The 27,309-nt window shown below is 44.8% G+C and overlaps 1 protein-coding gene across 4 annotated transcripts in view; it reads right to left on the minus strand.

Annotated features, from left to right (window-relative positions):
- Window positions 1–712: 712 nt before the first annotated feature.
- Window positions 713–27,309, minus strand: part of si:zfos-2326c3.2 (misshapen-like kinase 1) — a 50,581-nt gene continuing 23,984 nt past the window's right edge. For 2 of the 4 annotated variants that reach the window (XM_062560724.1, XM_062560725.1), the window contains exons 7-34: window positions 26,772–26,862; window positions 26,551–26,681; window positions 26,320–26,374; window positions 26,155–26,233; window positions 25,289–25,461; window positions 23,305–23,377; window positions 22,891–23,014; window positions 22,115–22,231; window positions 21,696–21,830; window positions 18,611–18,682; window positions 15,854–16,147; window positions 15,482–15,616; window positions 15,234–15,368; window positions 14,364–14,434; window positions 14,015–14,094; window positions 12,219–12,307; window positions 11,947–12,041; window positions 11,370–11,454; window positions 11,068–11,226; window positions 10,489–10,591; window positions 10,176–10,331; window positions 9,941–10,084; window positions 9,723–9,857; window positions 9,507–9,607; window positions 8,711–8,860; window positions 4,676–4,835; window positions 4,416–4,555; window positions 713–4,308 (exon numbers count right to left, since the gene is read on the minus strand). In XM_062560724.1, the coding sequence (XP_062416708.1) occupies window positions 4,225–4,308; window positions 4,416–4,555; window positions 4,676–4,835; window positions 8,711–8,860; window positions 9,507–9,607; window positions 9,723–9,857; window positions 9,941–10,084; window positions 10,176–10,331; window positions 10,489–10,591; window positions 11,068–11,226; window positions 11,370–11,454; window positions 11,947–12,041; window positions 12,219–12,307; window positions 14,015–14,094; window positions 14,364–14,434; window positions 15,234–15,368; window positions 15,482–15,616; window positions 15,854–16,147; window positions 18,611–18,682; window positions 21,696–21,830; window positions 22,115–22,231; window positions 22,891–23,014; window positions 23,305–23,377; window positions 25,289–25,461; window positions 26,155–26,233; window positions 26,320–26,374; window positions 26,551–26,681; window positions 26,772–26,862 (3,366 nt within the window). In that variant the 3' untranslated portion in view covers window positions 713–4,224. The remainder of the gene's footprint in view (window positions 4,309–4,415; window positions 4,556–4,675; window positions 4,836–8,710; window positions 8,861–9,506; window positions 9,608–9,722; window positions 9,858–9,940; window positions 10,085–10,175; window positions 10,332–10,488; window positions 10,592–11,067; window positions 11,227–11,369; window positions 11,455–11,946; window positions 12,042–12,218; window positions 12,308–14,014; window positions 14,095–14,363; window positions 14,435–15,233; window positions 15,369–15,481; window positions 15,617–15,853; window positions 16,148–18,610; window positions 18,683–21,695; window positions 21,831–22,114; window positions 22,232–22,890; window positions 23,015–23,304; window positions 23,378–25,288; window positions 25,462–26,154; window positions 26,234–26,319; window positions 26,375–26,550; window positions 26,682–26,771; window positions 26,863–27,309) is intronic. The other 2 variants (XM_062560726.1, XM_062560727.1) reach the window with 2 other exon arrangements.

Raw genomic sequence — 27,309 nt, forward strand, 5'->3', positions numbered from 1 at the left:
GGCTCGCCAGCAGGCTCCGGGCGGCGTTCCGGTCACCGCCCTCGCCGCAGTGAGGGTCAAGGACAGAGGATGTTTACAGATTACAAAATCCTTTGAGGCAAATTTGTGTTTTGTGACGATGAGCTAACATGTGAATAGTACGGTGGAATGGGTATTAGAACACATGTACTCCCATATTTTACTGCAGTTTGCTGGTCAAAGGTAATTTGGTCTGGTATGAGCAGTGGTTAAGATTAGCTAATGCAAGCTCCACAGAAATCTGTGCCTGACATACTTTGTCATTTTAATGACCCAACTTGTTACCGATGCACTACTGGAAATTTAAGGGACATTGGGGTGAAAGTATCTTACTAAAGTCTGGAGGAAATTAAATGAATGGCCAAATGTATGACTCATTATGTCACAGCAGCATCTCAGTGTTGGGTAGAGTCTAACCTTCTACTGGATGACCTTCAAGTAATAAACTGTAGTTCACTCATAAAGGATTAAACTGTTGTTTGAATGCAGTTCCTAAAAATAAGTCACGTGGTAGAGTCTTGTTTTTGCAGCCAGAATAACATCAAGTGCTTAGGCACAAAGGCAAATCTTTTGTTCCAATGGAAGATGCAGTGTGTTCTGCACAAAACTGAGCATCAGCCTTTCCGAAGTTGACAGGACAAAGGATTTCTGTGTATTGAAATGTAGGAAGCAATAAACCACCACAGCACACTGCTCATCATATTTATTATTGTCCCACCGTCTCTCATCTCAAAGATATACATAGGCCGAGTGCATAGAATAATGCTCAGTATGGGAAAAAAAATAAATGGTCACGGGCAATATACACTCTTATATAAAATATATATATGTGGGGTCTTTAGACTTTACACATTGCATTTTTCCAAATGTCACTCAACACTGTTATCCTCACGTACTCCTCCTCCTCCTCTTCATAACCATCATGGACATATCAGTGCAGTCTGGTGCCTATTTGCAGGTTAAAAGGAATTTCCTCCCACCGTCTTTCTTAAATCGAGCTTTTGATGAGCGTAGTTTCAGCTTCTAGACCTTTAAACATTCAAAGTGACCTCCATGTTCCTTCTGTGAACCGGCACCAGCGACTACCTCCTCAAACTCTGACCTTCCCTCCCCTACAGACTGGACACCGGTTCCTATCTACATCACCCCCTGCAACACAAACACACTGGTCAAACCAAGAAATAACACTTTCTTCCTCTAATCAATAAGCGAATGGACGCGCCTTTGATCCCTCTTGAATACCTGTAACTCTTTAGCCTTACTTGCTCTTCATCCCAATCTATCAGTTTTTAACACTCTTGATTCTCATGAGTTGGTCATGGATGCACTAAAGAGGAGTACTGCAATGTCTCACATGAAAGCACTGAAACGAATGTTCATACAGGTGCGGTCCGTTAACAGAGAGACTTAAGCCAAGGCAAATAGAGACAATGGACAGCTATGGAGTCAGTGAGACATGAGGACAGAGAGCTGTAGAGAGAAGAGACGATAACAAGAGCAAGCAAATTGGGAGGAGAGTCAATGAGAGCCACGTGTTGACAAAACCAGGGGAGATGTCAGAAGTAAAACCCCATCCATCTTGGTCCTTACTGGAGGAAGGGCGAGTCTCTCCGTCTCATTAATGCAGCGGTGGGCCAAGTGTTCTGAACACAAAACCATCACATTTAGAGTAAGTGCAATGATGTGGAGAATATACACTAGCAACGTGACCTCTGTTCTTAGCTAAAAGGACAGCATTCTCAAAACTCATATACTTCCATGTATCACTCATTACTTCATAAAATGATAACCCATCTGATTGGGGCAATATAACTGAATAGCAATTGCTTTTAAAACTAGGGATAGGGAATCAAACTGGGACCACATTCTCACATATTGTGACTTTGTGTTGAGAATACAGAGGACGTCTGTGTGCGAACATGCGAGCGTGTTGAATAGTGCACCACATACAGGTACCTACTGTGGATGGTCCGTCTGACCACAAGGTAACACAGCGTTGGTTCCTATACACCCCGTCACTCTGAGCATATCTTTAGAGATTCATTTGGAACAATTTATAGACAATTCAAAATATTTTTTTTGTAACAATATCTAATTACAGTAGCTATGGGGATGAATTCCATTCCAAGGCAAAAAATAGGTTTAAAATATTTAGAAAATTTCTTTTGCCTCTAATATATCAGTTGAGCCCAATTTTTTTTATTCTAGCCGTGTTAGCATGTTAGCTAGCTCTCAGACACGCTTAGCATAGCAATGAGACAGCCATTGTCAGAAAGTTCATTTTCCAGTTTAAAATATTCTCACAGAACCAGCTGGAATATTTCTACCTATGTCTGTAGAAAAAAATAAGGTATCAATGCATATAAAATATTTGGCGCAAACATTCAACAGTAAATATAACATATGAGGATAATTTGATATTTGACATAACAAAGCTGAACCCACTGTGACGGATACACAGTATAATGAAAATGGATAGGAAATGGAAGAGCTGCTAATTCACATTTGAAGGGTAAAACCCATTATTTCTTCACTGCAGCCGTCTCTAATGTATACATGTAAGCCATTAAATATATGAAAACTAGCAACATCAAACTGGGTATTTTTGTTGCAATGTAGCGAGACCCATCAGTCCCTGGATATCTTTCAGGCCTCCACAACAAAAACTTTTGACATGTTTCGATTCAGTTTGTTACATAATGGATTCATGGAGACTTTATCTTTGGTTCTCTTTGAGGAACAGAAACGCAGAGCAGATAACAGGCCCAGATCACCTCATCAACGCTAATAAGCGCGTGGAAGTCTAGCCTTGGCTGGTGTCAGAAATAATCATCTAGAGTTCAGTTATGTCTTCAATACTGACTGCAGAATGGCTTGAAAGGTCTCCACTTTGAAACTTTCAAAGAAGGATATGAAAGCATGTACAGGGTGTGCAAACACATGATCTGATCTTCAAGTTCACCATCAGTAGCTCATGTTCGTGTTCATCACCTTTCATAGATGGTGAACATAACATGTTAGGACCTCTGTTATGGGATGGAGGTCCACATTCATAATTCTGATCTTAATTCTGTACACATACATAAAGATGGCTTTTCAATTACAAAATAAGTATACAATAGTGCATCATACAAGAATATAGACATTGTAAGCTGTTCAAAATAGAAGCTGAGCTGTTTTGTGTCTCTCCTTGTGTCCCTGGAAATGGAGTAATGGAATAATCAAAGAAGATGAAAGAGAATGGAGAGAATGCTCCAACTTGAGTAGTAAGGTAGACCATTAAGATTGTGTTACAAAACACCTACTTAAACCATGTTAATGCAAAGTGTGCTATGCAGGTTGTCTAACGATGGGATATGGAAATCAGCAGATGAGCATTCAGAACATTAACGGATTCATCTGCTTGTAGCAGTGAAGAAGAAAACCATTAAATGCCTTGATAAATAACTCTGCTGAAGTATAACAGACATGGGTTGTTCATCAATATGGAAATTGATTTTGGAATCATTAGGGAAGTAGCAAGCAATTAAAACGAGATGTGGAATGACATGGAGTAGTGGTCCCACTTGGTCCACATTTAGATCCTGACCCGGTTCTTAAAATGTTCGGATGAGGTCTATGGAGGGAATAAAGGACTTGTGTTCTTCTGGCTTCTTAGGTGAAGACCAACGGTACAGCTGGACACATCGCTCCGCTGGTCTACTGGTCGGCAGGGAGAACAATCATCCAAGGCCCTCGGATGCTTCACTTGATCCAGTTATACATCACAGTCAGGCCGTGTTGAAGCAAATAAGAGTGAACAACGGATTTTCATCAGAGGAAAAAATCAAAAGAGTTTGAACTGATCCGAGAGCGATGTGAGCCAAATGTTGAGCTGTGGACTGTGCTCACAAATGAGAGTACCTGAACCGTTTTTTGCTTCCGACATTCTTCTCTGTGCTTTTCCATGTTAGATGCTGTCACCGCCCGTTGTACCTTTAGGGCTCGGGTGGAATGGCGTGGGGCGGTGAGGTCAACTTCAGTATTCAAGGATTAAGTGATGGATACAAGCTGCATCACAAATACAATGTGTTTATCTTTGCACGCGATCCAGTATCCACGTAGACGCGCAGCGGTCGGCTCAAATACAAAAAAACACCACCAGGTTAACGCAAAAAAATGAAGCCACACCCCACCAGTCTGATCTCAAAGTAACGGATCCAGTCGTTACCAGTTGAACAGTGAGTTCTGTCCGAGAGTCATGAAGTAGATCTGACTGCTGCCTCCTGACTGCACAGAGGCAAAGAAGACCTGCAACCGGAAGGAGAATCAGCTTCATGAATGATGTTACACCTTTTTGAATAATACACCTCCTTTAAGCAGATATTTAAGGGACACCTTAAAAGACCAACACTCACTTTGTCATTCCTTTCACACAGGAACTTGAGTTTCTGGGCCTTTTTGTGCATGAAAACTCCCTCAAGGTTCCCTGTGTTGGCCGACCTCAGCTCTATGGCCTTTTCTCCCCAACCCATCACCTGATTAGACTGAAGGTAGGCTGGAGAGAGACAGAAACGCACACAGAATCGCTACCATGGATCTGGTTCAGGATGGCTCTCACTGCTCTGCACGGATGCTGACGCAGAATCACAAAGTCACAACAATGAGTGATACTTACCGACGGACGCAGGCATCTCCCCCCACTGCAGCACCGTATCCTTGGTGATGCGGCCATAGGTGTCAATGTAGACGCCCTCGTCCTCATAGCAAACCAGCACCTCTGTTCCAGCGCTGTTTGGCAAAATGATGATGGCATGAGGGTGAATGGAGCCCTGGATCTAGAAAAACGACACACAGCCAACACCATTTCCAACACCACTCCCATAAAAGGTAATGAAGGTATGATACAAACGAGTGAAAACAGAGTATGTTTCAATATATGTGACCTTCTTCATACATGAAACATCTCTCTACTATTCATAAAATACATACTGCCATGCAGCAGCTTTTTGCCCAGAGTGGACATCACAGTCTCTTTGAGGTTACTCAAATTAAATCTGGCAATCTCTTACATTTAAAGAGGCAAAAATGTTTAAATTCTCAGACCACAATTGTAACAGCCTTCTAAAATTAAAAAACAATATGACAGCAAGGGTAAAGACATTGTGAAATTTCGGAGAAATCCTGAGGCAGCTGCTACCAAACTTTTTAGGTCACACACACCCGTCTACATCCCAACTGGGTTAATGCACCCCCAATCCCCCAGCTGCAATACAACTGGACCAATGACTGGACAGTCTGCTCATGCATTGTGTATGTTTACAATATTTAGTCTGCAAACCAAACAAAGAGGCAACTGCAACGTACTAATTCAGAATTGGAACAAAGTTTCAATAAATTCCAATTACGTCACTTTTAAACAGCAATAAGGATGGCGAGGATACAGCCTCAGAGGCAGATTGCATCACATAAAAATCTACGGTTTTAAATCACAACTAACCATCAGAGGTTGGGTATTTTCAAATTATTGAAATGCTGTAAACCACCTAAAGAACAAAAATAGCGGCAGATGCATAGTCCCCCCAGCGCGGGGGGCTCAGGCTGCAGAGAGGGACGGGTGAGTAAGAGCCCCGAGTATTCACTCTGGTTCCTCCCTCTCTCTCCGTCCCTTTAGAAATCAATAAAAGAGCTAATATTGTACAGCATCCTGTTGTCAAACTTCAGAGCCTCCTGCGAGTATCCTCGGCACTGCCCGAAAATAACATTCAATTGTTTTGGCGAACAAGTTTATCCGCTAACATTTACAAATAAGCTGCACAGTGAATGCTACAGGGAACGTCTCTGTTTTTAGGTTACATTCAAATCCTTTCACACACGTCATCCATACTTTTAATAAAATAAATACAAATAGATTCAGAGAGGCACAGATGGGTTGATCTGAAATGCGATGATATACAAATAAGAACAAAAGGACGTTTCTGACTGAAGCCCAAAGATATTCAGCAGGCGACTAACTAAGTGAGGTGGTGCTCCGTGGAGTGGATGAATACGAGTGGTGTGAGCCTGTCTCATACTGTACCAGAGCGTGAGCCACCACGATCCTGAGCATCAGAACAGGCATCCACAGACGCAACGCAATCTTAATCCTCTGCCTTGGAATCAGCATGGTTACAAAGTGTGGAAGATGCGCGTGTGTTCCTTCAAGTGGCCGAGTGCTGCTTCATGTTTCTGGGTAAGTGAATAGCTTTTAGCGGTGATTACAAAGACAATACTGCAGATGTAGCTGTATTTGTGTGGTGAGGTGCGCGCATAAGAAGAGAAAGTGTGTGTGTCTCAGAGCATGGATGCAGCTACAAAGAAGGTGTGAAGTGAAGTAAGTGAGAGGGTTTAAAAGCACTCAGAGTGTGTGTGTGTGTGGTTGTGTGTCTGTGAGTAAGAGAGCTGAAATCTTTACTCTATATGCAAGGCTGAAGAGCTGAAATTATGTGTATAAGGTACCGGTGTGGAGGGGAGCCGGATTAATATACCACAGAGGAAGGGAGGGGGGGAAACGGGTCACTTAGTTAATGATGGCGAGAGGAGGAGGACAGGGGGGAGGTATTTTTGGAGCTTTTTTTCTTTTTTTGTATTCCCATCTTTCTACTTCACCATGCTCCTTGTATAAAGTAGCACGCATTAAGTGTGTGTGGTAAGCTCATGTTAAGGAGTATAAAACTGGTGTAATGCTATCATCTGGTTGACCAAAACTGTAGCACTTAAATTGTACTTATAATGGCTCTGAACAAGTTCGAAATCAGCGGATTTGATTAAATTGCATTTTCCAGTAACAAGCTTAATGAAATGAGTAGGTACCTACACACACACACACACACACACACACACACACACACACACACACACACACACACACACACACACACACACACACACACACACACACACACACACACACACACACACACACACACCCATTGATTAGTCAGAATTGCGGCCAGAAACATTTTCCAAATGACCAGTTTTAGTCTCTATGAGCAAATGCAGAATCCCTTTATCCTCATTTCTAAAGCCTCACATTTAGCCAAAGAAGGGAATTGCTGGGAGAAAAAGAGAAAAAGAGAAATCAATTATTTAGCTGTGCTACTTTCAATACTTGATGTGAAAGGAAAAGAGTTAACTGAGTCACACTCGGTTATGAGGTGGACTGACTGACAGGTCACGTTGCCAAATAACCAAATCATACATGAACAAACAAAGCAGATCACTGCTTTGGTATTGTTAAGCTCCATGTTGTTGGTTGTCTGTCAGTGTGTTTCTTCTTTCTCTAGAATACAGTCAGTCACGCAAAATCAATCAACCACCAGCATCTACAGGAGAGCAGAAGATCTCTTTTAACCCTAACTTCCCCCGATACATCACCCTTAAAGCAAAATATTAAGCTCCATGACAGGTGTACTAAGAACACACACCATTTCTGAATGGAGATCAAAACATTCAGTTGTAAGGAAGCTCTACCTGCACATAGGAAGGACAAAGAGAAGTAAATTACGCCAAAGAAGAGCAAAATGAAGAAGAAAAATGAACAAATCCCTCACAGGATGGCAGGGTGGGAGGAAAAGAGAGGAGGGGTTGACAGCGATGGGATGAGTGGGAGGGCGAGAGAGGATAACAGGAGAGCAATGGCTGACGTCTGGAGACTGCGAGTGGGAGGAGAAGTGCATCCTGAGTGACTGAGATGAGTGAGTTGAGCAGGGAGAAGCTCCTATATCCCAGTCAGGTACTACAGGGAGCTGTGGCTACAGGGTCAATACCATCTGTATCATGTAGATGCTCAGAAATATCTCAAGTCACAGCATCCAGTACGCCTGGTCTGATTGTCCCTGTAAAGCTGGGCACAGGCCGACATTGAAGTGAGAGAGATAGACACAGTTGGCCTACAGTGGGGCTGTCCAAACTACGGCCCACGGGCCAACCGCGGCCCACCATCCATTTTGAATTGGCTTGTATCAAAGTCTAAAAATATAAAGGACTATACCCACTGTATTGCACTTCTTAGTTGAACACAGTTGTGAAAACTGTCATCATAATTCGGGCATGAAGTCTTTACCAGAGAATTTCAAACGTTCCCCTCTGATGCTGAATACTGGGCACTTCCCCACGTTGACCGCAATCAAATGTGCATTTCCAAATGCTAAGCTGTCTGCTAAAATGGGAGAATATGTGTCTGTGATCACATCTCATGAAACAATTCAGTCAGCGATTCCAATATTTTTTTGTCATTGAGAAGAAAATCACACTGTTTGCGGCTCGGTTTTCACCGGATGCAGAGATGTGGATCTCTGAGGCGGTCACTGAGAGAATGACCTCCCAACCTTTTGTGAGAACGTTCGGTTTGGACGCCCTTGAGCTACAGTGTTCGGGTCACACATGTTCTTTTATGTGACGACTGCAACAGGAGTATCATATTTTAGAATAGCAGCAGGGTTAGGGGTTACGCCTTTGGTTCGGATACAGTTCGATATTTGCTAACGAAGGTTAGAAGCCCCAAAAAGGCTTTATGAGACAGCCTTGCAGCTATCTGTGAAAAACTCACAGAGAAACACAAAGCCAGATAAAAAGCACGTACATACCAAGTGTGAGCTGCACACGGCATTGGAAAGGCATTCTACAGACAGACGAACGAGCCAAGCATTAAACATATCAATGGGTGTCTCACATGTGTGGGCAGGTAGAGGTCGTATGGCGTCCCAGAGTCCACATCGATGGCGTGGAAGCCGGACAAGGAGCCGTAGATGACCTTTAACCTCTGACCTTCCTCCACTGTCAGGTCAACAGACAGTGGCTTTTGGGGCAGGGACCTAAATGACTGGGGTGGAAACGCACACACACACACAACTGTAAGGATGGACAAATTGAATCCTAACATTTCATTTAGAAAAGAACTGGTGCATTAATAATGAATCCACAAGGGGCGTGGAGCGTCAGAAGAGCACATGTAACACAGCCCTTCTGAGGGGAGAGGGTTAAACTACGTGGAAGAATAAACCAGCTCAGGCCACCAAGGACATGGAGAAAGAAATAGGACACAGCTCTGCTGAGTGTGTGTGCCATGGCTATGCTCTAGAAAGGTTTTTTCTTTTTTTGGTCCATTAATGTTTGGTCCTAGATGTGCAAAGGTGTCCCAAGGACAGAAAAAGACAGCAAAGGACAGTACTGCTAATTCAATAATGATACTGGCTGAGCAGGTGGAAGTATTCATGCAACTCTGCATGCCTGACTAGGACGTGGGAATGAATATATGGATACAATACAGAGTCCTTCCTTAAGACCACGAATGTGAAATATTATTTTGGGTATGAATCTCAAAACAAACATTTTCCAATCATGTGTGTGTGGACCACCCATGTGAGATGCATATCACGACTGCACACTACATACGTCACACAAATGCTCCTAAAACCTGAACACCATCAGTATCTTAGTAACGGACATTTCATCTCAATGGTACCAACCTTGAAAGCCATGAACTTGTGGTAGGGTTTGGGGGCCCAGGCGTACACCTCCACTGCATTCTTCAAGGCAATCACGAGGAACTTTATCTTCTCGTAACGCACTGCGGGGACCAGACAGAGAGTCGTTATCAAATAGCTGCTCATACAGCTCTCAAATAACACATTTTTCCTAGTTTTCAACTTCCATTCAATGGGCCCTTGGCTGTGTGTACTTACCCACTTTGTAGTGTACACAGCCCTCTAGGTCGCCTACCGAGGTCCAACTCTGCCTCTTCTCCACCTCTGGGTCGTTGTGGAGGATTTTGTTCCTTAACCAGGATAGGTAGTACAGACGGAGCTTGTTCTTTTTACCTACAGGCACGGACGGAGAGCGTCTCTAGAGCTACAGGTTTTACATACAGAGCAGTATATGAGCATCCAGGGCGTCTAAGTACCTGATATAGTGATGAGAACGTTGAGTCCTTCCAGGACGTCCATCTGCTGGAACCTCCGTCTGCTGATGAGGGAGTAGACTTTCCCCTGACCGCTGCGGTCCAGCAGCCACAAGCCGTTCTCTGTCCCCACCAGCAGATTGACGCCTACAGGACACAGCAGACACCAACCTCATACCCCAGCACGACCCTGCGTGAAGTAGCCTTCCCAAAAACACATGAAAGAGAAAGTACAAACCCCACAGTCCTGCACAGAGAACCTCTGTGTTGAACTTCTTCTTGTACTTTCGGATCTCCGGAGAGTCGCTCTGCGGTCGAATGTTGGTCGGGTTGACGTTCACCACAGAGCCCTTCCTGTGGTTTTCCCTCTTGATTTGCTCACCTTCACTGCCCACTGGGTGGAGACGTAACAACAAAGTCAGCGACGCACCATGTTGTTACATGAGCACAGAGTACAAATTAAACGATGTATTGTTGTAAACAAGAACGTCTTTATTTACTCACAGAGGAATAAGTCTGTATGTTAACTGTGTGTGTGTGTGTGTACTTACCAGGGCTCTGAGGGGGGGATGACATGGGGATCAATCTTGGATCAATGAATGACAGGAAGGACGAAGAAGAAGATGTGTTTCCACCAGTAGGACTGCTGACGGCCTGATGTTGAGCATCAACAAAGAAATAAACCGTTTACTCCCCAGCTTCCTTTTTATTGTTTGGCTTTGGCGCCATATCCAATAATACATTGTCCTTTTCACTGCTTTATAGTGACATCAACATAAACTTAGTCTCTTTTTTTTTAATTCCACTCTCTTCCTGAGCCAACAGCGCTCTCTGTTGGACGCTGTGGCAAAATGTAACGAAAGCAACAAGTCCCCTATGAGTGGAAAACCTAAAGATGTGGAGAGTGCCTTTGAAACAATGCTAATGACCTTGTATCATTCAGCTTCTCTATTCTGTTTAGGATACACATCCTGCTATTATTAAAATAATCTTTCATGAGAATATCAAGGCTTCTTTAATCAAAAGCTGATCAGTTCTTTCACCTGAGACTCTTAAAAGTACTGATCCAATAGATTAAACTGTCCATTTGCTTGACTCTCTGAGTGCATACTCCCCTCTAATAAACTCACATGCAGATCCTGGCGTGTGGGGGAGTGAGGGGCTGTGGGTAACTGGGAGTAGTTGAGCTGCTGCTGGCACAGTGCATTGTGGGTAGGACTGCTGGAGGAGGACGTCTTCTGCAGGAGGTCCGGTAGCAGGTATGCGTCATCCGAACCTATCCGAGAGATCTGAAGGATACAGTACGCAGAGAGGAGGCTGTTGTCATCCCCCTCTAACAGTATGGACGTTGCACTCGATGGGGTTTAAAACATACAATTTCAAAAAGGAATAACGTGTGTGTGTGTGTTTGGTGTGTGTGTGTGTAGGGCACCTGGTTGAGATTGTGGTGAGGTTGCAGTACGATCCCATCGTGTATTCCTCTGAAGTATCTCCCCTTCCCGTTGGACAGGCCGGACCTCGGAGGGCAGAGACAGCTACAGCATTAATCAGCTGGACGCAGGATCAATACGCACTCAAGATCGATGATAACCGAAAGCACGCTGCTTAACTTCCAGGGATCAGAACTGTAATCTCATTACCTGCACCATGTGCACACATAACTGTGTTGCTTCACAGCAAAAAACAGGATCCACTTTAAGTTTAGAATATAAACCGATGACAGATGAGGCTTGTCAAGGTTACGGTCTGGATCTCAGTGGATGCATCAGAAATCTGACTTAATTTATTTAAACATTTTTTTGTACAGATGTATCATATTGGTTTCACTATTTGTAGATTACATCTCGCAACAGGGCTTGTTTCACAATTGCGAAACTTTGGGTGAAGCAATAAATTGTAAGTTACACTCTGCCAGTTAGAGTTGGTGTTCTTTGGATGCACAGGAAAGAGGGAGAAACGCATGGTGGAACATGGTGCATGATGCTATCCTTCTATGACGAAGACCTCACCTGTTCCTCTCTTCGTCGTCACTGCTGCCGAGCTCGTCGCTGGACGACGAGTACTCTGTGGCCTTGTTCCGCCGACCCACAGCAGACCGTACGCCCTGAACAAGGGAGGACAGGAGAGGTATGATGAGCTCAATGGGCTTCAGATGAAGATAGCTACACAACACTACATCTAGAAGAGGGACTTCTTCCGAGTTCGGTTACTGCCTACATGTGTGCTCATATCTGGCACAAAGCCCAGTTGGAACCTCTTTAGGAAAACAGCTAGCATTTACGTGTCTGTGTCCACTGGTGATGCTCTCTTGCGTCCTCCTCTGCTGCTGCAGACGGTGCTGTAAAAGAGGACTCTCCAGATTGAAGTAGCCTACAACAAACACACACACACACTCATTAGTTACATTATATTAGTAGAAGCTCTGCAGGCTGGTGTTTAGCAAACCACCGAACCCTACCAGGCTTACATTAGAGGTGAGAAGCATATTTATCAGGGACAAATGAGGCCATAGACACTACATGGGACAACTGTGTATCACCACGTGGTGTGCATTGGTGAAGCTGTGGACCAGAGCACTAAAACGGTTCAGTTTAACTGATTTTCTATAGCCCCAAATCCCAGGGTGGCCTCAGAGGGCTTTACCATGGGCACACATACAATGAGAGACCACTCTGTCAAATCAAACAAGCGCTTTTGAATCACACACAGCAAATGTATCCATTTAACACAAAGACGTGTGGTGTTATATGGTCACAAATATACAATTATCATTTCATTAATTATATATATATATATATATATGTGCCACAAATACCCTTTTCAACAAGAGTATGGTTCAAAGAGAACATCGGCTCTTTTACAGTCACATCCTAAGAAGATAAAAAGCTTTGTTACTGCAGCAAAGCTGCATGAGTCTCTCGGCAGATCTCTGATCTGAGACCAAACAAACAAAGAAAGGCAGCCAAACTGAGTGGGAGGCATCAAAAGCCATTTCCAACTCCGCACAGAGGGAAACTCTCAAACACCCGGAGAATTCTCCTCTTCCTCTTTGTACGGCTCACAGCCACAACAAGAGCTTCCTAGCAGTCACGCACAGGGGACACACAGGCGCAGAGTGCTGTGCTTCTCCCTCCACAGGGGGGGCTCTGAGCTCATGACGGTGTCCTGTGCTCTGGTTGCCATATTCTCCTGTCCCTGGTGGGCTGCCTGTCTGTGGTTTTTTCTTTGTCATATTTCTTTTCACAGCGTTTGCAGTGTAATACCCAGTACAGCACTTCCTCAAGTTCTGAATAGGAGAACTGCTGAGTAAGTGATATTACTTGGTTGAAGCAGCATTGACAGCAATTACAGCCTTAAGTCTTATGATGCTACAAGCACATCAGTTTCTCCTGTTCTCTGAAGCTCTGTCAAAGTGACCACCGGGTTCTTGGTCACCTCCCAGACTAAAGTCCTTCTCCCCCAATTGTTCCGTTTGGCTGGGCGGCCAACTCCAGGAAGAGTGGTGATGGAGGCCACTGTGCTCGTTGGGGCCTTCAATGCTGCAGAGATTTTCCTGTAGCCTTCACCAGATCTGTGCCTCGATACAATTGTGTCTCGGAGGTCTAGAAACAATTCATTGGACTTTTTAGTTTGTACTCTGACATGAACTGTCAACTGTGGGACCGGGTATGGAGAGATGTGAGCCTTTCTTAATCATGTCCTATCAACTAAAAATAGGAGGGTGGACCCCAATTAAGTAGTAGAAACATCTCAAGCACTTTTCCCCCTACCCTGACAGAGGGGCGCCCCCTCCCCCCCTGAAAATGTCTGGAATTAAAAAATGTTTTTTGAACTACTGGCTTCAATTATTCATCAACTCTGCTTTATCACTGTAGATCAACATAACTATGAATTGGGTGGTTGCATGGAAAAATCTATACATTATGCAAAGAAAGCCGTACAGTGCACATTGAGGGTTCAATTCTAGACCAAAGCAGAGAAATGAGTAACTTGAGACCAGATATGAGCCTGCATATTAATGCTCATACAGCCCATACAGTGAGCCTAGTGGTTAGCTGGGCTCAGGCTGACACAGACCTTGGTAACTGCTGCTGCTGGAGGTCACTCCGTGAGACGCAGACTGCCCGCTCTTATCGCCTACAGACCCCGGACTGCCACTAGGTGGAGAAAGAGACACACACACACACAGAGGGGCACAGACGATATTGATATTATACACATCTGTATGTTCCCATCTTTGTTATACCCAATATCTGAGAACATTCACATTCTACATTGTTTACATTGTGTGCTGATGGTTCAGTTTGATCCAACAATGACTTCATAAGCTCATGACATGAGTTCATGGGCTCTCACACAGACCAAACACAGGCCGACCTTGCTAAACGCCACATTCCTCCATGTCTTCAGTATAGTTGTGCTCTACCTTGAGGAGGCCTTGTTGTGTCCCATCACCAGCTCTCGGCAGTAGAACTTAGAGGTGGTGCGCTCTGGGACCTGGAGGGAAGAAGCAGAAGAGTCCATTAAAACAGATTTGGCAGAAACACCACTCTGATTGTGGGATTGTATGCTTGGGAGGGCTCTGATCTTTACGAGGATCCTGTGTCTGGCCGAGCAGGAGTTTGGACTTATTATGGGAAAGTTGCTGCGGTTTATGAAACTTTTTATGTACGGCTACCCCTAAAAGGATGATGAGAAGAGTGCATAAAAGTCTATGTTAAGCCACTGGGGCCATATTTATCCCTGACAATCCCATGGGAACATTTGGCTTGAATGTCTTCACATTTCAATGGTGCTCCTTTGACCATCCAAGTCTCACACGCAGCAGGAAAACTCCATCTGACTCAGGGATATTTCAAACCTTTTTGTTCCAACTGCGTTTCAAAACAGAATCTTTCGACATTTCATTCTCAACCAGCTGGTGACCCTTTGACCCACGTCTCCTGGGGCCAATTGGCCTGGTTACGCAGAACGACACACACCCAGCGGAGCAGGAAGTGAAGCTATTACCCTTCTGACAAGTTGCCCATATCCTGCAGCTGTATCTGAACACACACACACACACACACACACACACACACACACACACACCTCGTGCTGCCTGCACCACCGCGTCCTTAGCGTGGTGTGATCACACTACTAGATGTCTAGCACGCGCCATCACAGGATGCCAATCTCATGTGATGACGGCTGGCATATCCATACGACTACTTCCTCTCTCGGTCACTTTAACGTTTGCCTCACTTCTCTGAATAAAGAGTGTCACCCGGCAGCTAATAGGACACTCATTGGTCACCTTTGGGGGAGTCCTGGAGTCCCAGAAGACGTCATCAGTCGGGGACGTGGGGCAAAAAGGGGACAACGAGGAGACGGCCATGTCTGACATGGAGCTGCAGTGAGGGGCGTCTCTGCTTGAGTGAAGATTGGCATTCTTGGGACAGAGAAGTGGCATAGAGGCATGGTCATCGGTCATCCCCAAAGTTTAACATCATGTGTATAAAACTATCCTAAAACACACCAGATTGAAAAGAAGAGTGTAAGTACCTGGTTGAGGTGAGCTCTCTGCATGGCTGGAGTACAAGGACTAGAGCTGCTCCCTGAGCCCAGCCTGGAGTGCACCTGGTTGGGCAGACCGGCAGCCAAAAGCAGCCTGGCTAGGTTTGATTCTTGGAGGTCCATCTAAACACATCAAACAACAAATGTAAGAGCCATGCGTAAGTATGTATGTTTGTGTGTATATGGACTAGTTAATCAGGTAACACTTATTGCGGACCATGAAACAAGCCCTATGGGGGGCTGGCTGTTTGCTAATTCAGTGCTTTATTGTAAGCACAAACCCAATAAAAGTGGGGGCCTGACGTGTGTGGGGCACAGAGGGGATGAAGGCTGAGACAGCTGAGGAAGGCAGGGTTTTACCGCTGAGCGCTGGCTGTGTGCAGAGCGGCGAGGCGAGGGAGAGGCAGCGTGCCCGCCGTTAGCCGTTAGCTTGTGGACAGCTGGCGCAGGCTTCTCGCTCTGCCTCTGCCTCTCTCTCTCCCTGTGTCTGTGGTCGTGCTGCAGCGACAGGAGCTGGGTTTGGTCCTTGGGCAGCGTGCGGTGGGATCTCCTGCCCGACGAGGGCTGCTGATGCTGAGCCAGAGGCCGGGGCGTGGCTTGCGGCGGGGAGGGCGGGGCTTTGCGCTGAAGCAGCTGGTTCGGCGCTGCGGCCCTCTACGTTGCAGACATGGAAAGCACACACAACATAGGCGGTGACGGGGGCTGGGAGTGTCCATGTGAAATGACGTCATGTGGACTATACTGTGAGGCAGACCATTTTAGAATTCAGTATTGTTATTCTTTTAACTACAGTGTCAATCTCATCGGCGAGCCTGACGGAGACAGATGAGACAACACATTTCCTCCCAGGAAACATATTTAATCTGGTTTCAACCCCTCTCAGAAATATAAGCTGAATCTTGTTCATCAAATCTAATTAAGACTTCTCATATTGAGTAGAATGGCGAGACATTTGTTCATCAGATTTGACTTCTGGAGCAAATCACAGTAAATATTATTAATAATAATATCGGCACAGCTTTTCAGCCTGCAGAGAGTCAAGATGTTCAATTTCAGGAACAATAAGAGCAGATATGAGCTCTGTGGTGAATAAGCAGCCTGGAGGAATGATGTAAACTCTGAAACTTCACGTATGACTTGCTCTTCTCATGAAGAGTTGTCAATGCAAATGAAGGGGATGTTGTGCACGTGTAGATGGACACTCCCATGTGGCGTAGAAACGGACAGAACAAACCCATGGTGGTAACAACACATGCTTGGTCACACAGCCTGACTCAACACACATTCAAAGAGGCACATGAGAAAGAAGCTGTTGTGTAAAGACGAGCACATTGATGAGACAGAAATCTGCCCACTAGCTGCTGCTCTGGATGGAGACTCCGAATGCAAGCAGACATTCTCCAGAGGACGAGCTGTTACTGTCACATGCCCCAAAACGTCTACAGCTAGAACAGAGCCACGGGGAGCAACGCATCTTCACAAATGGAGACACATTTCAAATTTCTTAATGTACTTTGTGCCGATCAGCAGTTAGTAGGCGATACGTGTTTAACTGGTATACTGGTACACAACCATCCCACCCAGTCCGGAACATTCTTCTAGAACAGCCAAACTTTGTTTGGAAATATTCAGCATCACTTTGAATGATGACAGGTGTGTACTGACGATTATTTCACAAGAGTTTGAATGTGAATGGTTCAATCAGTGCATGAAAAAAGGTTGATGGAAAGGAAAATGTGGTGCTTCGTGTCTCCACAAACGCTGGCAATGCAAGACAAAAACAATGATTGGGACGGGAGAAAACGTTGTTTCTTCCTCGTCTGCTGAGCCCTATTCACTGAGGTGCAAGTACAATATGAAAAAAACCTACTGAACGGCAACAAAACTCACTGAAGAATAAATAGCATCCAAGGTACAATAGTTCACTGGAATTATTGCATCTAACAATTATAAAAAAGAAAATTATCGACCCAAACGCGGTAATCTTAATATACATTTCTGAGAGTTAAACAGGATTCCATGAACCCATCTGAGAATAATAAAATAAATGTTCCTTTGCCACCTAAATATTACGCTGTTTTATTATTATATGATGTGTGCATGGAGAAAGATCCAAGAACAACTGTCCTTCGACCTGCCTTTCATAACATCAGGATGACAACAGAACCACGAGGGACTTTGGCAGGAGCGGGCAGGGGAGAGGGGAGGGGGTAAATAAAGACATGCTTGGTGGTTCTGCACATCTGGAACACCTACTGAGATTACATAAGGAAAACGAGGAAGCAGAGGTGTTACATGCTGTGACGGAGCGAGGGAAGAAGCCGCGAGGACGCCGAGACTTCGAAACACAAATGTGACAATGAGCAGCGGCTTAGGAGCTCATCGGGGGGGGGCGGCAGCAGTACAAGTTACAGGTCCTTCCACCTCAAATACAGAAGACTCTGCCACTTTCAATGAGGACTTGAGGACCCCTTTTTGTTCTCTTCCATGCTCCATGGAAGTGTCTGACAATCATGTCTCCTGGCCTCTCTGCGCTCCTTTCACCTTACCAGGGGGGCAGTGAAGTGGTCTCTTACTTCCCTCTCACACACACACAACCATTCCTCTCTTCGGCTTTATAAAACGTCTCCCTTTTAATATCCTTAAGTGAGAGCATTGTTACCTTCTTGTGCTATTTTATTTCATCCATAAAAGGCACAGAACATTTTCTAAATGAAATGGGTGCTTAAGGAATGAAGTCATTATAACACGGTTGAGGAGAAATGTGAGGAAACCACCCATTGTTTCACACCTCTTCTTTTTTTACCTCAGTGAAACGGCACACACACACCCACAAATTACCGCAAAAACACAAACATCGGAAGACATGAAGAAAACATGAAAAGAAAACAATTGCAGAAGAGAACGAGACAAACCATGAGAAATAATGAAAGTGTCCCCCTGCGAGGTAAGCAGTTTGCACACAGATATCGCTGACTCCCAACACAGGTGTGTTACCGCCCCACAAAAACAGGCATTCAGGAGCTTTCCAAACAAAGCCCACCTGCCCTCAGCCATTTGAAGAAATGGAAGAACTAACAAGAAGTGAGTGAAAGGCGTAGCGCGGAGGTTTGTTACCTGCTCTGTGGTGGAGTCCAGAGGCCTCACTGACACATCGGCATACCGCTGTCTGTCTGCCTGGTCCTGCTGCTGACGACACACACGCGCACACACACACGCGCGCACACACACACACACGCACACACGCACACACACGCACACACTTTAATTAGGGTACACTGAGGTCTAGGGCAGAATTCTGAGAGGTGGGAACTAAAATATTCAGAGTGTGCAAGATGGCATGGAGCTTTTAGCCGACGCCCTCAAACCTAAATATTTCATCGTGACCTCTTTCTGAATTTCTCCTAGAAAATCCTCACATGTCCAATTAGTCCAAGCCATAGCAACCTTTAACTTGTTACGCATACTCTTTTTAAGCTCTGTTGAAACTGTGTGTTCAGAGGCGCTTGAGCTGCACGCAGTAACCTTGTTTCAGGGAGCCTAAAACAGCCCTCATTAAGACCTTTCCTACATTTCTGCAATTACCCTTTACCTTTTATTCTATTTTTAGCTTGTTATGTCTTTAATGTATCATTCAATATTCTTAATTGTTTTTAAATTGCCTTTTTTTGGTGAATGATGAATGATGAATACATTGCTCAACCGTAATACTTCCAATGTGACGTAAAATGGTTTTGTTGCTTTTAATTGACAGGTCTGGGGAAACCAGTTTCTCCACAAAGAATTAGTCTACCAGAGATGATCTCAGACGTATGTTACAGATAAATGACTCCGCGTGAAAAAGCATCAATGAAGAGCTGAGATAAGGGGCGCCACATCTGTGTAGAAACAAACCCTCATGATGTGACAAGCTAGCAAAAAAATGCTGCACTGGTCAAACCATTCAAGAACATTACGAAGCGAAACATTACTTTACCACTCTGTCCTAAAGCTTCTCTCCTGAGAATGGCATTTAAAAGGGGTCAGAAATAAAGGGATTCATTGTCATAGAGCCAAAAAGAAATCCAGGTCAATGGAAGTGAGTTTCAGCTTGGAGTAAAGACCGAACACCTTAAGGAGTGGAATGCACATGGGGAACTTTGTCTTTAGCACACATACTGTCGATTTTTTTCATGAGCTCTTTGTTTGTGCAGTATCAGCCATCCATGTATCTCTATACATCAGAGACACTTTGCTCCTGAATATTACAAAGAAACCTCCTGAGGGACGGCAATGACTCATTAAGGACTTCAACATGCTCAAAAAGACGACATTAGAATGCTGAGGTTCAGCCGGTATTCACCTTGGCCCCCCATCATGTGCGGATGCTCATTTTTGCTAATTAAAGCTCAACACGACATAAATTAGCCAGTATCCGAGAAACCACCATGACACATGGTGGAAAGTCTGCATCAACAAAGTGATCAAAATGAGGGATGATGACCACCTGGACCTGACCATATTTGAAGGGACGTAGTGACATGGTGACATGGTGACATGGCGCAGCGTACTGCTCAGGTAGAACCTGACCAATATCCATCAGCTCTCCTCGTTATGCACTATTTGACTCAAAAGGGACCATAACTTACTAAATGAACATCATGCTGTATTGAAGAGGACTTAACATTTTTTTTATTTTGTCATACACTTCTATACAATCTGACTAGAACCACAGAACTAACCAAACTTTTCATGTGACAACCACAGGGTTGAAGGGCGTTAGGGGTCATAGTTTATCAGCCACCGACACGCCACTCATACACCGGGTGGCAAATCCATCAATGTGTGAAGCGATTGGCACGGCCACAAGACACCTCATCACGCACTCACTGAGCCGGTCACATAATTAAATGCAAATGCTCCAAAACGTAATGAAGCATCAGATAGATCCATTAGGCTCGCCTGAACGTAACGATTCAGAGGCAATGTGTGTAATCAGAGTCCGATCTCTGCTGCTCCCACACCGGCACAGGTAGACGTGTAATGGAAGTAGACAGATATTAATAGCGTTGGAACACAGTGGAGAAACTAACCTGCTCCTCAGCGTTAATATACACCCATTGAGACTCAGTGGTGTGTGGGATGGATTCATTACCTCCGTGTTCAAATTAAAGACTATAAAAGGACTCTGCTCTCTCCACTGTTTCACTATCTGTCTTTCTTTAAAGTGACAGGAATTGGCCCGAGACAATTCACCCACACGACGCCACTAACAAACACAATTTCACAGTAACGTGACCTTTAATCTCTGAAAGATCTGTCTAATGTAATAAATTAAGTTTTAAGAAAGTAAAATACATCTGATAGCAGTTGCAGCTTTGTTGCTAAACTAAACTGCAAAGGATTCCTTATTCAATCTCCAACTAATTTGCATAAACCTTTTCATCAGGGAGTGAGATAATTATTTCTTCTTCTATACATTTTATTCCTCAGGTTTAGATGGAAAAAGCCGGTATCATGTGAAACTCATGTTAAATAAGGAGAAGAAGCCTGTTATTGGGTTATGATCAAACTCAAGATGTTTCCAAAAAGGTGCCATCCCCTCTCATTAGCTTCTGGATCCTACAATCATAAGAAGCCTTAAGTCATTTCATTTGAACAGTGGGTGAAGCATGGCTTCATTGCTTTAACAACAGGCATTTTTAAGCTTCAAAAATAAAAGACAACACCATGAACTCGTAGAGAGCTAGAGTCCATAGACTGTAGGTGTACAGCCAAACAACAAACCAACTTCCATAATAAAGAGGAGGGTTTATAATCATGTGCAAACTCATTTCTCATAGTCATAGACTACTTCATTGCCTTCATACAAACCCTGTAAAGACACAAGACAAGTATCACATGAAGAATACAGAAAGAAAAGGTAAAATATCCTGTTAACTATTTAATATGGGTGTAATTAAATAGATATTTAATCACATGGCCATTTTTGAGACCTCCTGTTTCTAAAGCATTTAAAGTGTATTTTATTTTGTTGTATAATTCCCAGGCATTTAAATAGAGTTTTAGTCACAAAGACCAAGTCCACCAAAATGTTATCGGTTCGTCCTATCTATCTCATCCTATCGGGGGAGGCATCGGAATGTAGCACAAACCAATATTGCAGCATTATTTGACTTGTGAATCACACAAAAACGTCTTCCGGACCAGTGGCATGTCTTACCCGTCTCCTGTTGCTCTTCTTGTTTCTGTCATCCAATGAGATTCGGTTGTCGTGGAGATCGGACTCCTCCCCGAGCAAAATCTCTTGGAGCTCCGCCCACTGAAAGGCACAATCTGCCAGCTGCCGCCTCTGCTGCTGGAAACGGTAAAAAACGTCAATGGCTGTGAGAATACAGTCAACAAGTGTGGATGCTGATGTTCTGCATTTCTATTTGCATTTGAGCATTGAGCGGAGATCCAACATGACACCTAGTTACAGTGGGATATCAGGGAGAGCAGCGTGTGCGGTTTAAGGAAGGCTGATCGGACACCGAAGGGCTTCTCGTATGGATGCATTTACTGCTCTGACATGTTGCAGTTCCTGCTTACTCATCTCTCGACCTTGAGTGATCACAGGAGAAGAGAATGAGCAGCACTTACATCTTCTAACTTCTGCCGCTGCTCGTGCTGCTGTTGGATCCTCTTGTGTCTGTCGGCCTGTAGCTGCTGCTTATATCGCTCCTGCTCGGCCAGCTGCTGCCTGTGCTGCTGCAATGCCTGAGCAGGAAGTACAAATAAAATGAGTAAAACAACAGAGGGATATATATTCTATGAACAGGTTCAAGTGCTGATATGAGCCAGTTACACTTCTAACTTTAACAGGACTACACTTACACTGGTGGTCTGTTGTGACCTTCTCTGAACTCGCTGTGCTGAAAACCCTACCTGCATCTACTGCCACTGAATGACTACATCATTACGACTAATAATAATAATCGAGGCTGCGATCACCCATTATTAGTCTCATCAATGGTTAATATGACAATTATTGATAAATATTTTGTCCATCACTCTCAGCTGGTCCGTAGGATTCGGATGTTTTCTGATTTTTATTTGTTTCTAAGAAATATAATTGAGAGCACAGACAAACATTTGTTTTATTGAAAATTAAATTAGATAGCATGTTAATCATAACATTGACAACTAAAGAATCGACATTTTCTCCAAAACATACTTAATGTATAGGGCCATTGCCCAAACTCCTCGCCGACATTGCGTGAGTGTACGTGTGCATAATGTGTGCGTCTGAGCCGCTGTGTGAATGAAACCATCATAATGAGACTATGGGGAGATAGATCATCCTAAATGACTATATGTAATTTACAGTATCAACGGAAATCAACGTGTAAAAGGTTGCCCACAACCTCTGGACCTACCTGTTGTCTTTGTTGACCCCCACTTCCCCCGTGGCCTCCCTTTCCCCCCCCCTGGCCATCCTCCGTCTGTAGACGAAGAAACTCACGCCTTAACGTCCATTCGCCGGGAACATTCACTATGGAGCTGCAACAGAGGGAGGAAAACATGGTGACAACGTAGCATAAAACCACTGGAGGAAATACCAAGGAGACGGTCACAGCTACACACACAGTGAAAGCTCATCCTAGGGCCAACCGGCTCTTTGACGTCCAGCGACATCAAAGGAGAAGCTAGTGCTAGTGTCCCTACTGGACACACACACACACACACACACATATACACACACAGACACACCTGTGGTGTTGCATTAGCTTTAATTGTGAGGGTTAGGGATGAGCAATGACCACACACATAACACACATCTGCATGTGTACCTGGGCTCCCCTTCCTCCTCGGTCACCTCGTCACCGTCTTCATCACTGCTTCTGTAGTCGTACTCCGGACCCTCTGAGAGATAGAAAGAGACAATAAAATCTTGTAAAATTAAAACAAACACAGCAGCCCGCTGCTCACAAGATTTTGCCAAATAATTTTGTTGCTCCAGCTGTTGTAATTGTAATACCTTTTCTGTGCCAAACATTGGTCTGCTTTCCTTTTTTTATAGCATGAATATGACTTTACAGTTAAGAACAATTCCTCCCAGGTATTGAGGATTCGTTTGGATTATTCTTATCCTTCATGGAAGAACGTTTAGTCTTGGTAAGGATTTCACACACTGGGTAGGGTGCTTGGATCTGCTTGCACTGTTGTGGCTCCTCTTCTCTGCCCTCTGGCTTCTCTGGACCAGCTTCATTAAGCATTCCCTCCCACCGCCGGCAGCAGTGAGCAGTCGTTATGGAAGCCGCACTGATGTGCAGCGTGAGTGACCTCGGGCTACAGGAGAGTGAGGGACGCGGTTGTTACGCCACGGCTCCTTAACAGCATTGCTGACTCATCTCAATCCTGACCCCACGCTCTAAACCGAAAACCTGTTCCCTCCCTCTCCCACACACATCACGGTTTATAGTTGGGATTGGAAACCGGTCAAAGTGCTGTAGACTGTGCCAGCCAGCTCACGGTAACAGCGTTTGGCCAAGAGATGGCGTGCGAGCAGCTCACTGCTAACTTATACATCTCACAACACGTGTCGCGCATTGCCTTTAACGCGCTGAAGGGGCGTTTGTTCACGAGGAAATCAGGGTTCTGTTGCTGTCCTGTCACGTTCAAGGGTTTTGGCTTGCGCCTTTCTTTTGGAGCTAAAGCTGGAGAGCGGGGGAGCGATTTAAGGGTTAATGTCTGCTTTCGCTGACTGAGACAGTCATTGGCCAAACTGCCCTCCTGGGTTTACGGAACATGACACATTCCCTTTGGCATCTTGTCCCGTGGTTGGCGCTTTTTTGTTTTTTTCTGCAGAGGTGACTTTTTCCCCCACATACACTTAGACAACAAGCATTTGGCTACTCTCAGCAGTCCAGTTCGGAGCCTAGTTTAATAAGCTAACAGAAGATTAGAACCGGACGGTCTCTCTCCCCCTCAAAGAAGAAGAAGAAAAAAAGGAGCTCTAAAATATCTCCTCCCGCCCCTCTCCTAATTATTTCATCCTGAGCAGGACTCAGAACAGGATGCGGTTGAACTTCTATCTGTATCCATCTCTGATGCTTGTCTTGTGTCTTGGTCTCTACGTCCCTCCTGCAGTTTCTCTTCTCCCCCTTTTTTCAAGGTGTTTTCCCCTTGTTGCCCTTTTTTACCATAAGTTGCTATGGTTCCTTGGGGTTTTAATGAAATTAAAACAAACTGTAACAAAATTTGGTCAAAATACCACAAGGATAATTTAAAACACCCTTTTACCCTGTCTAAAACAGCGCTCCACAGAGTGACCTGTTCCTTTAAATGCTAATGAGCCGGCTCCCCCTTCTCCCCCCTTTCCCCTCTTTACGGATCTGTGCAGCCGACCACATCTTGAGGGCTTCATTTGCTTCATGCTGCTGGCCAGCTATTATAAGTGTATCTCAGGTTTGTATCGGAGTGAAGTGCTTTGGCAAATATCGTAACCATAACGAGTGTAATGGGGCGGGGGTCAAGGCCATGTAAGAGAGACGCCCATTTCATAGTGACGAGAGAATGATAAAGAAGCTCAATCGCAGTCACTCAAGCATGACGTTTCTGACGTACAAGAACCATAACAAATCACGGGAGTTGTCAGAGTTTTGGGTTGGTAGACATGCCAGATACCCAAATTAACGTGTAGAAGCACTAAAAAAGTATTTTCATGGTATGTCCCCTTTAAGATAGAAAGGGGCATGAAGATTCCCTCGGATATCATCATCACTACCATCTTCATCACTGTAAGTGATCACTGGCCCATCTACTTCTCCTCACCTTTCTCACGTTTCTTCCTGGTTCTATCCAGGTGGTCTTTGAGCATGATGCGGACTTGTCGCTCATTGGCCAGATCTCGGATGAAGGCGTGTCGCAGCAGGGCATCCGTGGTGGGTCGGTGCAGATGGTTCTTGACCAGACAGCCTTCTGCGAAGGACAGGAAGCGCTTCGTCCTGCGGGAGGACGCAAAGAGACGGTCAAAAAGGGAGAGGTAGAAGAACGTGCTGTAAAAACGTACCCAAAGAAATGTTTCCCCTAACATTATATTAGGGGGGCTTTTATTTAAGCGGACAGCAGTTCCGGCCCGACAGGGGACCAACCATTTGCCCAACTATTATGCGCCCCTCACTGCAAAGTCAGACTTATTCAACCCAAAGACATCCTTGACAAAAGGCCACCAAATGATTACACATCCAGAATGCCATCTAGGTATGACCTGTTGAAGGGTTAACAGGGAGGTCCTGTGAAATCCGTTTCTCTCAGGTTAACACGTGCGCACGCTTTGTGATCGGAGAGGCTGTGATCACACAAAAGCGTGTGAGCTGCTCTGTCTCTGGTGAGCTTGTTGCCTGGTTCAAAGCCGTTCCACAAACATTAATACTGAATGAACGCCAGCATGGGTTCAACGAGCAGCTCAATCTCAAGGGCTCCTCGTCCGATGAGGAGGGGAAGAGAGAGATCTCGCCTGCTGAGAATGTCAGCAACTTTGAGGTCTCAGCCTCATAGAAAGTGTTGTCTTTTATCTGATTGCTGACCGGACAAACCCACAACAAAGACCACTTCCAAGCCCCCCTTCCAGAGGAGCAAACCTCAACACTGCCCTCTGCTTCCTGCAGTGTGTACTTTGCTGTGTGATGCAGGCTTACCATTTCTTTGATTTGAGTTTGGGTGGAGGGTTGCGTGGAATCAAGAACAGCGCTCTCATTGGATGCATGTCGCACAAAGCTACAGACAAAGACAGGGAGAGAGACAGTGAAGGGGGGGGGGGGGGATCCTAAGCGGAAATAGAATAGACATATTTTGGAACTTACGAGGGGCTCCTTCAGCCATCTCCAGGGCCGTGATGCCTAAAGACCAGAGGTCACTCTGAGAACAAGAGAGACAGGAAGAGGGGTGAGACGGGCCCACACATGAAGCTCCAGCTCTGCTCATTTCCTCTTCATACACAAACGGTAACATGCTTTGGGTGTGCCATTAGGGTACAGATCAGGAATTACACAAGCCATTTCCAATGACCATGAACATTCTGTGTCCTTCAGTACCCTGTAATCATATGTGGCCTCGGGGTTCTCGTCACAGGCGATGACCTCTGGAGCCATCCAATAGGGCGTACCGATGAAGGTGTTCCTTCGACCGATCGTCTTGTCGAGCTGGGCCGACACGCCAAAATCCACTGAAACAAACGCATGTGAGCCGAAACAACCAAATATGTGCTCCTTCATGAGGCCTTTCAGTGCAGAGCGACTTCATCACGCAGTCATACCCAGTTTGACTTCGGCATTCTCCGTGAGCAAAACATTTTGTCCCTTAATGTCTCTGTGGATCACATGATGGGCGTGAAGATGGGAAAGACCCTGAGAGACAAATACACATGTACACACAGTCAGATGACCACTAGCGCTATAATTATGAAGGCACCATTAAAAGAGGAGAAGCATTGTGTCCATTTGTGAAGGGAATGCTGCGCAATGAGTAGAGTTTTCTGTTTCCCAGCCCTCTGAACCCTGAGCGGCGTCGGAGGGCTCTTCACTCCAGTCATAAATCAGAAGCAAAAAACACAAGCTAAAAATGATTTTAAAATTAAAATGAATTGGAAAAACACTGAAAACTATTTGGACAACATTTTTCCAAGCGTCCACAAGTAGCATGCGTTCAGCAGCTTGCAGTTGAATAAGAGTGGAATTGAATCTTTATCACTGTGCCTGTTGGTCTGAGGCGACTGGCCATGTGACAATTTGAACGCTTTGTTTTAGCCACTTCTTTGAACGGGCTAGTTCGACACAGAGAATGTGCTATGGACC

This window comes from Pungitius pungitius, chromosome 2 (assembly GCF_949316345.1).
Source record: "Pungitius pungitius chromosome 2, fPunPun2.1, whole genome shotgun sequence".
Taxonomy (NCBI): Eukaryota; Metazoa; Chordata; class Actinopteri; order Perciformes; family Gasterosteidae; genus Pungitius; species Pungitius pungitius.